This window comes from Notothenia rossii (assembly GCF_949606895.1).
Source record: "Notothenia rossii genome assembly, chromosome: 4".
In the NCBI taxonomy this organism is placed as follows: Eukaryota; Metazoa; Chordata; class Actinopteri; order Perciformes; family Nototheniidae; genus Notothenia; species Notothenia rossii.
The window spans coordinates 80,018,636-80,032,202 of NC_136902.1; the positions used below are offsets into that span (position 1 = coordinate 80,018,636).

Here is a 13,567-nt window from a genome sequence, read left to right on the forward strand (position 1 = left end):
ACATAAAGAAAATTATCTTTATTTAACAAAGTGAACATTTACCTTAAAAGGCACTTTCGTGTGATTTCCAAAGAAATGTCCAAACTCAACTTAAAAGGCATTTATGCAACTTTTATAAGCCCAACATCCTTATTTATTTATAAAAAAAACACTGGGGAACATTAAGCATCTGTTGACAACAATCTCAGTTTCAAGGCTCTTTCTGGATAAAGGTGATATAACAAAAAACATACAGCCCCTTTCAGGAAGCACACAGTAACTTCCCTGGTGCAACTCTCACACTATTATACGCATGAAACACACAGTGCAGAAAATACACAACAAATCGGAGGGTTCAAGTTAAGACGAGTAAACCTTCAGTTAGATCATAAGGTTTCTATCCCTACAGTTTCATTCACAGATCTATTACGTCAGATTTTCTTCAAGTCAAGTCTACAACTTTAAACTAAGTAAGAAACCAAAAGAATAACAAACGTATTTACTGGATGTTGGAAATCTCAAACCATAATCCTACACACCACTACTTATGTTTAAAAGTACATATCATCAACTGGAATAAAGCAAAGATGAGTGAAGTGCAACTGTACATGCAAAATATATTTGCACAGCCATGCGAGCACTGACGGACGTTGCATCATGCTGTTAAAGTGGCAGGTGTTCCTGCTACAGTAACAAAAAAGCAAATCCTCAGTATCAAAATACATTCATAGCTGTCACTGCTCAAGCTTTCAATAAATGATGGACTCTACGCTGTGCCCTTTGCAAAACTAATGCCACAAACCATAAAACAGCCCTACACAATTCTTTAACATATGAAGTGCTCTGTGCTCACTGGCTAAACTCTCCAATTACAGCCCCTCGAGTGATGAATAGAAAAAAAAAGCAATTCTCTAGATCAAAGCGCACCAATCAGAAACAGGACACCATCAACATTACTCCAAATAAACCATCAAAGCTAATCTGATGTCCTGATAAAAAAAACGTAACTCCATGCTTTAAAAACGTTACTGTGATCAGCAAAAGGCTTTACCTCAGAGTGGCAAATTGTGGTATTGTGATATGCACTCTGACACAGGGTGTTATATGAAGGTAAAGCACCTGTTGCAGTGGCTCTGTCCTGATTGGGTTAAAGTCAACCTTTAAAAAAGGACTTTACGATAACTAGTCGTCCTTTTTGTCTTCACCATCTCCAAGATTCTGGAATGAAAATGAAAGAAAATGCCAGTTAAAGTGATATAACATTATGTAAAGCAACATTAATAACATCGGTACCACTTTACAATAAGACTACCCTTATAAAGGGTTTACGAATAGTTTGTAATTCATTTATTAATTAGGTTGTGAATGCTTTATAAATCATTAATAAGCTTTTATAAGACATGAGATAAACAGGGCAACTGTGACCGGATGCTTGCCAAATAGTGAGCCCACATTTATCTGTACTGCTAAGCCTTATGGCTACTTAGCTTACTTCATCTTCTTCATCAGCCAGCATCCTTGGTATCTGTTGCTCACTGAGTTGATTCTCACTAAGTAGCCAATATAAGGCTTATTCATCTTGCCAAATAGTGAGCCTGTGTTGATGTATGAAAACTAGGTTAGAACTGGTTTATAAATGGTTCTTAATGATTAATAAAGTGTTTACAGCCTAATTCATATCCTAATTATAAACCCTTTATGAATCCTTTATGAGGGTAATCTTATTGTAAAGTGGTACCCATTAATCCATTGGGGTTTTCACTAACCTTTACAAATGAAATGGTAATAACGAAATCTAATCCCTTGATCTTCTTTAAATGTAACTCTTTAATTATAATTACCAGTATTTGTATGTCAAAACATAGTACCTAGCACTTAAGGAAAGATACTTTTAGCCGATAATGAAATGGACAGGCTTCCTAAAACTTGATATACGGAGAAGCCTACCACCTGCCTGATGATGATGATGATGATGATGATGATGATGATGATTAGGTTTAACTGCACTCTGAAACTGTTATGTCTAGGTAGCGAATGACCCAACAAGTCATTATCCAGCTATATTTAAGAGCTAGCATCACCTGGAGCTCCTGATGTTCTCTCAGCAGTCGGTCGTACTCCCTGGCGAGACCATCTGTCTGCTTCTTCATTACGTCTGCCTCGGACTGGGACTTCTTCACAGCTGAAGGGGAAACAAGCACACATTAACATAGGGAAGCCACATTTTAGACCATGTGTGAAAATAATTTAACATGACGGAGGATATTTGCACAGGTCCATGGATATTTACCATCTTCTGAGGTCTTCAGCTCCTCTTTCATTTGCTCCACTTCTTTCCTCAACAGCTCCATGCCCTCTGCAGTAGCCTTATCGCCCTTCCCCTCCATCAGAGTCTGGAAATGATTATCACAGTTACTTGTCAAGCTAACTGCTACGATGAGATGAAATGTTCACAGTGTGTCTTCACATTTAAAGATGGTTAATGAAGGGAAGCAAACGAAGTATGATAGATAAGTGTCTCGAACATAGGTGGGTCAATTGTGTCTGTCTCTATATACAAGCAAAAAACAAACAGATGGTTGTAAATAACAGGGTTTTGGACAACACAAGGTACATTAACTAAAGTCTGACTCTGACCACCCATTGGCCACTCACCTGGACAAGAGGATTGGATGTTAGAAGAAAGGAAGCACCCAGGAATCTGGCCTTAAATAACTGGAAATGTTTTAAACTGTCTCACAATGTCTAAAAAGAGTCTCCACTGCAAGAGGAGTTTAAATTATAAGCAAAAAAAGCAACATATAAAGTCCGACACATTTTGTTTGCTTTTAGAAGTCAGGTACATTGTTCATTAGAAGGGTGTAGGGATGCCAGCGATTATTCGATTATTCTAATATTCGTTAGTCTCCATAATCGAAAATGATTTGTAAAATTCGATTTTATTTATATATATTTTTATTATTATTTATGTTTTTTTTTCTTTTCCTGGCTTAGTTTCAACCAAAAATATAGACTAATGCTAATAATAGTATTAATAATTGTAAATGGCCATTGGTCACACCCGTCACACCACCAGTTTGTTTTACTGTAAACTTGGAGGAAGCCAGCAGCGCAGAGTTACTGCTACACCCCCCCCCCCCCCCCCCCCCCCTCTCCGTCACACGCGCGATTGATTTATTGGAGCGAGAACACAACTAATGATGAACAAGGGGGGGCGGGCGTCGAATAATCGATTATTATTCGCCAGGGCTGTCCGATTTTGATCATGGTCAGTTTCGTGCATCCCTAGAATGGTGTCAGACTTATTAATTGTCTGACGAAGATTTTGCATTATATAAAACATATTTAGTGTAGTCCATGCCGAACCTTTTTAAGCAGCTCATTGTCCTCTGTGTATTTCTTGGCAGCCTGGTTAGCGTTGTCAGCCTGCAGCTGAAGAGCAGCCGTGCTGCCAGACGCTGATGCCAGTTGGTTTATCAAGGTGACCACTCGCTTCATGACCCTGCAAAAAGACAGTGGGAATTACAGGGGTCTGGGAAACACATTTGATATGTTATGGTATCAGTATAAGACAACAAAGACTCACAGCCAGAGGAAGACAGCAAAGCCAGAGATGTAGAGGTTCCTCTGGGCTCTGAAAAGCTTCATGTGGAGGTGATCGAACATGTTGGGCTGCAGCTTGGCATCGGAGCCAAGATCTTTAGCTGAATATTTTCTCACCTCACGCACTGCATCTAAAGAAAGACAAGCAGACAATGACCACAGAGTTAGACCTTTTATACTGGGGGATTTTGAGGTAATTCTCCATAGAGAGGTGAAGTCCCTCCCTTTCCGGGGAGCTCCATGTGACCTTATTTCTGAAAAAGTATGTATTGAAGTCAATGGGGAGAGAAAGATTATCTTTTGATCCTGTTTGAATTGTGCCACGAATTACACATATGATGTTTGACAATTTAAAAGATCATTTTGCAAGTCAAAAAAATACAAATGTGTCGTAAAACTGTGAAGTAACACATTACTGTGTGTGAAACCGCTCAATGAACTACATCTCCCGTCTCGCACCACACATAAAGACGGACGTCACGTTAGCACATTTCACTTCTTTCTTTCAGAATGAGGCGAAAAGTATTAAAAGAGGTGAAAATCACTACAAGTCTGGACATGGTGAGAGCTGTACACAGAAGGGGAGTTAGTCGGTTCCCTAAGAGCCAGCATGCAGGACGGGGATTCTGGGATTTGTAGTCTTTCTAGTTGCATATTTTTCATAGTCTTATATTTCAACAGTTTTACGACAAACTGTGACTTTTTTGACATGGAAATCATTTGTTATTATATGTGTAATTCGTGGCAGAATTCAAACGGGATCGAAAGATACGTTTTCTCTCTCCATTGACTTCAATACATAATTTTTCCGAAATAAGATCCCATGGGTCGGAAGTAGATGGGTGGGACTTCGCCTCTCTATACAGGCAGTCTATTTGAGAGTGCAAGAAAGTGGTTTGATGAACCTTAATGATAATATATTTATCCAAAATACATACGTAGTTATTTTTGTCCTTATTTTTTCCTTAAGTAATTTGTAAGGTAGACATCTCTCATGTTGTGCAGGTTTAGTGAATTGGGTAGGTTAGTCCAAACATATCAATACTTAATGTCGCCTATAATTTTTCTGCTTAATCTTACTTCAGTTTTACCATTTGTTTATCATCACATGACTGACAGAAGAAGTTAAATAAACTTACATAATAGGGAAGAACAAGTCAGCAAAACTGTGTGGTGCAAAATCATGTGAAGGTGTATGTGAAAGACAAAAGTAAAGGGATGCTCTGCTCGATCTGAGTGAAGCTCTGCCTGTTGCTTTGTATGGCTCAGAGATTCATCCAAAACATACTCAGAAAACTGCTGTTGCATGACCAATAGTGATGGCAACATGAGGTAAAGAAGTGTCTACCTTATAAAATTCACACATTTTTGGGACCAAATGACCCCCAAATTACTAAGATTGTTAATATCGTGGATAACTCTAATAAGCTTTAGATTATCAGCAAACCATACTTTTATTTATATATATTTTTAAGAGGATAACTGTGTCTGTAGGCTGTGTAGAAGTTAAATAGGGGACAACTTTGAGGGTCCCTGTCCCCTATAAGGTTGGTTATTATGATCAATCAACATGAAGAAAACATTCTGTTCACACTTCATATTTTACTTACCAAGGAAGAGAACAATGAGTATTATAATCATTGTGAGAAACACTTTGTTCCAGAACCTCGACATACAGCTCCAGATCCTCAGCTGGAAAATACTCTGCCATCTGTAACCACCCACACATAAACACAAGCATTTATTGACAGGCAGAATGTCACTGACTCCACCATTATGCAACATACAATAACAATCTTTTGCAAAATCACTATTGTCACAGCAAGGTGCAACGCTTACCCTATCTTTCAGTTGGGTATATTATGAGATCATGTTGTGATAATACAAATATGAACTACAAGTAGGGTTTTGGGAGACTACTACTTACCTCCTGGCTGAGATGAAGGGTAAACAGAGGATGACAAGAATGCCCATCTCCACATAGAGAAAGAGGGCCACAACAGTCCATTGCAGCGTCATCTTTAGTGGGAGCTTCTGATGAAAACCTGACGAATATAGGCACGATGCTATCAAGAAAAACAGGCAAGACCTGGGTTGTGACTATACAGAACAAAAAGCTCAGTCAGTACAGTTGGGAGGTTTAGCTAGCGCAAATGGCTTTAATTCCACTTCGACAACAATGCAACCTCAGTTGAGAAATATGTATCTTAAGCTTCTTATCCACTCTGTTCATAGTTCACAATACCTTGACGTAAACTCATGCAAACTCACGTCACTGCAATCTACGCCACACTGCCACAAACAGTGTGCTTTGTATTTATTGGAGGCAAATGTACGAAACATATTATTTCACTCTTTACATCATAAATCCAATGCTTCATGAATATAAGCTAACGTTATACTAAAAGCTATCGTTAACTATCCTGGCGATAAGGAAATAGCCTAAGCTACTGTTAACAAGCTCAACACTTTAAAATGGCAAGGTAGACTGCTTTGTGTCAGAATTCCAAATCAAAGATGCACAACTTACCAGCAAATTACTAAAAATACGAATTAAAAGAGAGTAACTATAGTTACTCCTGAAATCAACCAGAGAAAGTTTATAGGCTATGCGTCTCACTTCCTGTTCCTGTGGTTTTCTAAGGCGGCTCGTTTGTTAAATCCAACTTCCGGTTCCCTTTCTTTTCAGAATAAAAATATTTCATTGCCAGTTATCAAAAATCACCAGGGCGGAGAACTTCACAGTCGTTTGTTAATTTATTTTTTTACAAGATAAACAATATACACATAGCATATAAAAGACAATATAAACTCTGTACCAGTATTACCTTGTACTTATTTAAATTGTATTTTCTAATATAAAAGACTGCTAATAAATAATATAAAGTCAATCCATGATGCTGAATATATAATTTTGTTGTGATGCTGTTATATGTATGTATCCAATGTTCCACGTTATATATATTTTCTGAGACGAAAAAAAGAAATCAAGCGTCAGTAGTATTCCTCACTGTTTAAGACAAGCACTTATTACAAATGAATATATTCTACAAGATACTGATAAGATCTGGCTTCATGGGAGAAATTATCAGAATAAAAAACACATCAGAAACATCAGCAGTTTTATTTGGCATAAAAAAAGACACAGAAACAAGAAAATGTTAAAATGTTAAAATCTAAAATATCACATTTTAATATTCTCATGTTGCCAGATCACGCACCAACCCATATGTGTTTTGGAGGTAATCTATGACAGCTGAGGTACTGGATAGAGAATTAAAAACTTTTTTCTCAGGCATGGAGCTAACCCTCTCAAGCATGTAGATAAGGTGTTGGTGGAAGCAGGTGAATGAAGTTCCCTGCTCTATAGCCATGTCCACCCAGTCCCATATACACTCCAGAGGGGCATCCTCATAGCCGCTGAACATGGCAGGGTTTGCAAGCAACCCCCGTGCAGCCATAACACCTATAAAGAAAATAAAACAAGAAATTAGCAAATTCAAAAGGGAATATTGTCATTATTATTGTCTAGATGTATTAATGTACTTGCTCAAGACTGGGATTTGTTGTAAACAAACATACCATCGACACCAGTGAGCTGGTGAATGGACTCCACATCACGAAGGTACTTTATGTCCCCATTGGCAATGACAGGGATGGACACGCTGTCTTTGATTAACTTGATGGCATCATAATGGACTGTCTGGTGGCGTTCTTCTGCTGTGCGGCCATGAACAGTTATCCATGAGACTCCTGCTGATTCAGCCTTCTGGCACAGATCTACTGTCTGCCTCAGGTCCTTGTGAATTCTGTGGGTGAAGTTCATTTATTTTTGTATTAGTGTTATTATTAGGTTTTGACCATGATTTTTAACACATAAGGTACTAGGTACGGATTCTACATGTATTGATTATTGAAATATGCCAAATTTTTTAACTGGCACAGTACAAAGTATTAAACATGAATGGATTATTTACAACAATGCTGGTGTAATGGGTCTTTTAAAGTATAGATATATAACTTAAACAAACAATCTTGATCCAAATCCTTTAAACATATATTCAATTTTGACCAAGAATACAGAAGAGGACCTTTTAAAAAATACTGACATGATTTCCGGCCGGCAATAAGATAATGATGCAACTGCAATAAGTGTATATCTGCCAATATATAAGCCTTGTAGTGTAGCTGAAGTATAAAATCAGATATATAACTAAATACATATTATAAGTGGGTGAAGGGTGTTTACCTTATTTTAATGGATGCTGTGTAATTTGGATTGTCTACTTGGTTTCGGACATGTGTGACCATGTCTTTCACCAGTTCAGGCTTGTTGATGAGGCATGCACCATACCCAGCTGACGTAGCCCATCTGAAAACACAACAACAAAGTTAGCCAAACAACTGAGATAAAACATTCGGAAAGATCTTCAAGCATGCTTAGTTGTCAAAGAGTTTAAGAGAGTTTTTCTGTATAACTGTCCTTCAGGGTAACACTTCATTAATATTCAAAATAAAACCATAACATAAAAACAGAAACATACTATTTTGTTATTCTATTAGAAGTGAAGAAATTAACTAAATGTGAGATTTTGAGCCTCTATAAAATCCAGTTGATTAAATAATAAAGTTACACAAAAATGAACTGAGCCCATATTGTATCAGGGCCTGCTGTCAGTGACTGTACCTCTGTGGGCAGCCACAGTTGAGGTCAACTCCATCTGAGAAAGGTGCTACCACACAGGCTGAATCAGCCAGAGTCTGGGCATCATGGGCAGCAAACTGCACTATCAGAGGCCGGTCACCTGAGGAGGAAAAGGAATAACACACAACTATAATACACATCAAGTGTCAACAAGACATTTATTTGAGGCAAGATTGACATATTTGTGTACAAATGCTAATCATTTCAAAGTGGCCTTGCTTGGAGCAACACATTACAGAAACACTATGATTACGCTCACATTTTAATGTTGCCACTCACTTTCATTGGTAGTGAATTCACTGTCTCTGGCTTTGACTGATCGCATGAAGTCATCAGCCACTATCATTGGGGTGAAGCAGATATCACAGTTGTATTTCCTCACCAAGGACCTGAATGCAAGCCTATGAAACAAATACTTTATTTCGCATGGTATGCAACAGACACACAACAAAGGGCAGTTGTAAGCCTACCACTACCTACAGCATGTCTCATGTTTAAGGCAGGACACAGAGCACTTCAAACTGTTGTAAAATTAGGAAAACTAACGTTAATTGCTTAACATTATGCATTTAACTTGGACGTGTTTTCTTATAGAATTTCACGTGGTTAATGGTTCACTGACGTTATAAGCAAAAATAGCTAAATGAATAGCTACCAGTACATAATAAAAACAGCCTCCACTTACTTTGAATATCGTACCATCGGAGCACATATTTTCAGGACCTTTCCCTTTTCAAACATGTCCATAATACTGCTGTTATGGTTAGAAGTCTCCATTCTTCACATGTAGTACTGTCTGCTAGCCAGTTAGCATAACAAGCCACAAGCTATCCAAGAGTTTAGTTTAAGGATAGGTTATGTCGTTGCATCTATTTCATTGTTTCAAAGACAAGAACAGAGTGAAAATACAAAGTAAAATCCCACACAGTCACATACAGCTACATATTTTGCAAGGGTTACTTCGTATCACTTATAAACAACGGTACTTTCAGTCCACATGCGGAAGATAAATGTAGGCGTGTTAACGACCTCTGAACCCATACGTCATACATGTATCGATGTGTACGTCTATCTTTTTTTTCTTCAAAATCCTTACCATAATCTATCAAACAATTTAAATAGTTCAGTTTGTTTAACATGCAGTCATTTTGTATTAAGAAAAAATATTGAAACCCTTGAAATTGTGTTTAATGTAGTTCATCATACAATGCTGCTTTCAGGTGCTGTGGGAAAGTGTCGTTTTTTTAGCTTTTGTTTCACTGAAGCGCACAAAAAGCCTAAGCATGAGTTTGTGTACTATAAATTGGCTCATTGCATAGGGACGTACAAACTATTCCAAAGCCATCAAGAAACAGGGCAAAGCTGGTTTGATGGGAATACGAACATTACATTATTTTTGACACTTAGAGCACCAACTTACATTCATCCTGTGTACTATCTTTACATGAAAATACAATATTTTGGCACCTTAAACATAATGGAAGACAAGCTAGAGAAAATATATTAAATGCTGTGGCTTCAGTGACACTTTATTAAATCTAGTAAATACAATTTTGAACAGCCTTTTCTAACTGATACACTCAATACTTAGCAGGTTGTGCAAAAGCATCTCCATTGGTGGAACAATGGGTCAGATGTGAAAAGGGAAAACTGAAATACACTGAGGAAATTATGCAAGAAGTCACGTAATACCTACTTTCATCAGGTCTTAGACTGCCAGTGGTGGAGGCATCTTCTGGGTAACCACCTTTTATATATATACAGTCCATGGTAACCACCCTCGCAAAGAAATGCTCAACAAACACTGAACTTATAGAATAAGCCCTAATGGTGTGGTGAGTGAATCCATTTGGTAGAACATACTTATTAATCCTAAAAACAGAGATTTCTTGTTGGATTTAATGTTGTTACTAGCTTTTTGTGAAATAAGAAAAAAGTCCAAATGCATGTTATCTTAATTATCTCTATGTATCACAAAGTGAAGTTTTATTAAATCCAAACAAAGGTCTTAAATATAGAAAACTTGATTTGAAGCAGCTGGGAAGAGACCAAGGGGCAGACCTAGGACCAGGTGGAGGGATTATATGTCTTTGCTGGCCTGGGAGCGCCTTGGGATCCCCTAGTTAGAGCTGGTTGATGTGGCCAGGGAAAAGAAAGTTTGGGGCTCTCTGCTGGAACTGCTACCCCCGCGACCGACCACGGATAAGCGGGAGAAGATGGATGGATGGATGGATTTGAAGCAAAGAATCAACCTCACTTTGGAATGACAGGTAGTCCTCTGTAATTCCCTCTCTGGCCACAGGAGAGCATCAGAGCAGCACAATTCTAAATATATCTCTCCCTGTGAGTGGTCTGATGCGGGCAACGCAAATTCAAAAGTACCCGTTCATTTCCTACCTGAAAAGATCTATAGGAAATGTGTCCCCCCCACTTCATAAAATACAACATTGAACTGATGAGCACTTTATTTCAAACTGGCACTGCAGCGATTAATATATAAAAGCATCAATAAGACTCAAACAGCATCAACAAAATATCCCTTGCCATGACTGTGGAGAGACCCGTTAAACAGCTGATAAAATCTCAGAAACTGAAACTCCAACATAATAAATACAATTTCAATCCAAAGAAAGTGATGGCAGTGGAATGCAGCTTGTAGATGATATCAAAACATATATATCCACTTCTCAGTAAACTCTGAATTCATGACACATTAAAATCAATCTCAACATCTCAACAAACAGAAGAGTTTCCTTATCTAGCAACATTTACAAAATACATTATGAATCATAGCAATGTCCAGAAAGAAGGCTTGTGGGAGCTTGGTTTGTGTCTATGTTGTGCAGAAACACAAAATACCCTGTGAAGAAAGAAGACGTGTGTTGAGTATTATCACTACATCCTCTGTAGACAAACAGTTACAGTGTGTATAAGCTTGAGATTTCTTAGCATGCATCTAAACCCCAGCATGCATCACATTTTATTTTTACTTTCCCTTTTATCTCTCTTCTCTATGTTTGGGATCACTTGTTCTGAGTGGACACAGGCCTCATAGTTCAAATTTAAAACCAATCACAATTCATAATTGCCCAATTGATGTCACATTCACCACATCCCTGTCCTATGAGCCTATTCTACAGCCATTATAAAACAATCACACATGAGCATGCCTTTGGAAACCGAAAAGCTGCGTGAAAAGTGAAATATTACATGAAATATCCTTTCCAATGGATAGACCACACATTGAAAGGTGGAGGTATGGACCATGTAACACCGTCGCACAGCACAGGTGCTTCCTGTCTGAAGTTTAGGAAGGGGACTGAAAAAGATGACAGGCTACACAAGTATAAAAAGACAACACAGCAGGTCGATGGCAGCCAGCCTTAGGGGAGCTACAGTATAAGGGCCTTGGGCATAGCACCCTTGTGTTCCCGGCCACCTGTCCCATCACTGAGGGAGCTCTCTGCGACCAGCTCCACACTAGAGAGGAAACGTTTAGATAGTCGGTTGCAGTTGTAGCTCAGCTCTGTGGTGTAGAGGGCGCTGGTTTTCTTGGGGTAGACAATGGTGGTACTCTTGAAGTGCTGTGGTCGATGGCGAGGCTGGAACTCCAACTGTGTCTTGTAGTGGCGCCAGGTACTGTGGGGCACCGCCATGATGGTCTGCCTGCAGTGTTCAAGGCCACGGCCAGTGGGCTGCAGGGCCAGGGCCTGGATGAAGTGGCGGTCCGAGTCGTAGTGCACGGATGAGGTGTATCTGTAAAGGAGGGAAAGTGTGATGGTTTTACTTTAACTAGTCTGAATCATACCTACACTAAATATCACTACAACACAAGTCTGCCCAACTCCAACTTCTTGTTGGCTCATTTACACACTTTGCAGTTGTTAGCTTTCTTGGTACACAATACAACAACTCCTCTGGGTGTTCCATTTTGTGCAGCATATCATCAAGCAGCAAACCAACCTACCGTATTTCCTTTGGCGGTAATGGATCAAGTGCTATGCCTTCCCCAAAGGACAATGGGTGTAGCTGCTGGAAAGATCCGGTGGGTAAAACTGGAACCTGCAATGCAGAAGTCAGCCACACAGTCAAAACAGAGCCAATAGTGTAAATTCTCATAGGCCCATTCAGAGCAGAAAGCCACTTTCTGAACATGCAGCAAGTTCTCGCAGGTAGGCCTATGTTAAAATCATTGTCAAAGGACTTCCAAAAACATTGAGGTTAACTGACATGTGACCATTTCTGAGCTAACGTCCTGTGTGCAGTGGACACATTTATTCCCAAGACTCCCTGCAATTTCAAGGATGAATGATCATTTTACGTTTGCAAAAGCATGTGTGGAAACTAGCACAATTTCAATACTAAATTCCTGGTAGTACGCCAAGTCTTATAGACTATCAAGTACATGTTCAGATGGAATCTGTGGTCGTTGAATGCAAATTGATATATTACTGCTTAGATCAGTACAATACTCAGGTAGTAGTATTACCTACCAGGGAGCCCCTTTCCTCGTCCTCAATCACCGGGCTCACGCCACCTTTATCCGGACACACAGGCAGCAGCCAGGCGCTGGGGCTCGGGCTCGGGGGTAACCCGGAGTCCGGGCTGTCAAGTCCTCTCTCAACCCTGCAGCTCATATCCAGCGGATCTCCTTCACAAACATTTGGCAAGTTCAACCTGCCAACCATTTCTAGTCAAACGTTGCAAAAGTCGAGCGACTGAAACTGAGATTGCAACAGAATAACAGATTGCAGTTCCTCAGGAGTGTTTTTCCGATCCGTTAGGGTTTGTTGCAATGCTTCACGGTGTTGCTAACCTCTCCCCGGACAGGATGCACATCTGCCCGCTGGAAATATAATCAACCAGGCGGTAATTCGGTCCAAGGGGCGCCCGAGGTTAAAAGGAAAATAAAAATAAAAAAGGTCCTTTACTTTGGATTAAAAAAAATATCAAAGCATCACCGGCGCGGTGAATGTGTATACAAATATCAGAAAGTGTGTCCGCTTTTAGCACTAAGCAGAGAGAGGCTGAGGGAGCCCTGCTGCCCGCGGCTCGTCTTCAAACTTATTCCCTCACAGGGGCTTTCAGATCCACAGACACACCAAAGGAAACGCCTTTTGGAGCTTTTACAGGCTCCTGATTGGATGCAGGATAAGTGGCAACCAGAGACCGAGCTGGTCATGGGAACTTTTCCAGCCCCACATTTAATATTGGATCCTGGTAAAATCAGGCTGATATATTTCTTGGTATTGTGCATAAAGTGCATATTGAAGCTCTGTA

General features: G+C 39.4%; 2 protein-coding genes across 2 annotated transcripts; both read right to left on the reverse strand.

The window, feature by feature from the left end:
- Positions 1-3: 3 nt before the first annotated feature.
- dus4l (dihydrouridine synthase 4-like) lies at positions 4-9,328 on the reverse strand. Its single transcript, XM_079673863.1, has 15 exons — positions 8,973-9,328; positions 8,567-8,688; positions 8,270-8,387; positions 7,832-7,954; positions 7,165-7,391; positions 6,792-7,048; positions 6,634-6,653; positions 6,113-6,221; positions 5,510-5,682; positions 5,193-5,293; positions 3,566-3,713; positions 3,346-3,481; positions 2,270-2,372; positions 2,061-2,161; positions 4-1,197 (listed from the first exon to the last, which is right to left on the reverse strand). Exons 1-15 carry the CDS (start codon positions 9,062-9,064, stop codon positions 1,162-1,164), a joined length of 1,866 nt encoding a protein of 621 aa, XP_079529989.1. The 5' UTR covers positions 9,065-9,328; the 3' UTR covers positions 4-1,161.
- A 1,406-nt stretch (positions 9,329-10,734) lies between these two features.
- On the reverse strand, positions 10,735-13,377 carry rflnb (refilin B). Its single transcript, XM_079676208.1, has 3 exons — positions 12,781-13,377; positions 12,255-12,349; positions 10,735-12,043 (listed from the first exon to the last, which is right to left on the reverse strand). The coding sequence occupies exons 1-3, from the start codon at positions 12,973-12,975 to the stop codon at positions 11,680-11,682; spliced, it is 654 nt and encodes a 217-aa protein (XP_079532334.1). The 5' UTR covers positions 12,976-13,377; the 3' UTR covers positions 10,735-11,679.
- Positions 13,378-13,567: the final 190 nt, after the last annotated feature.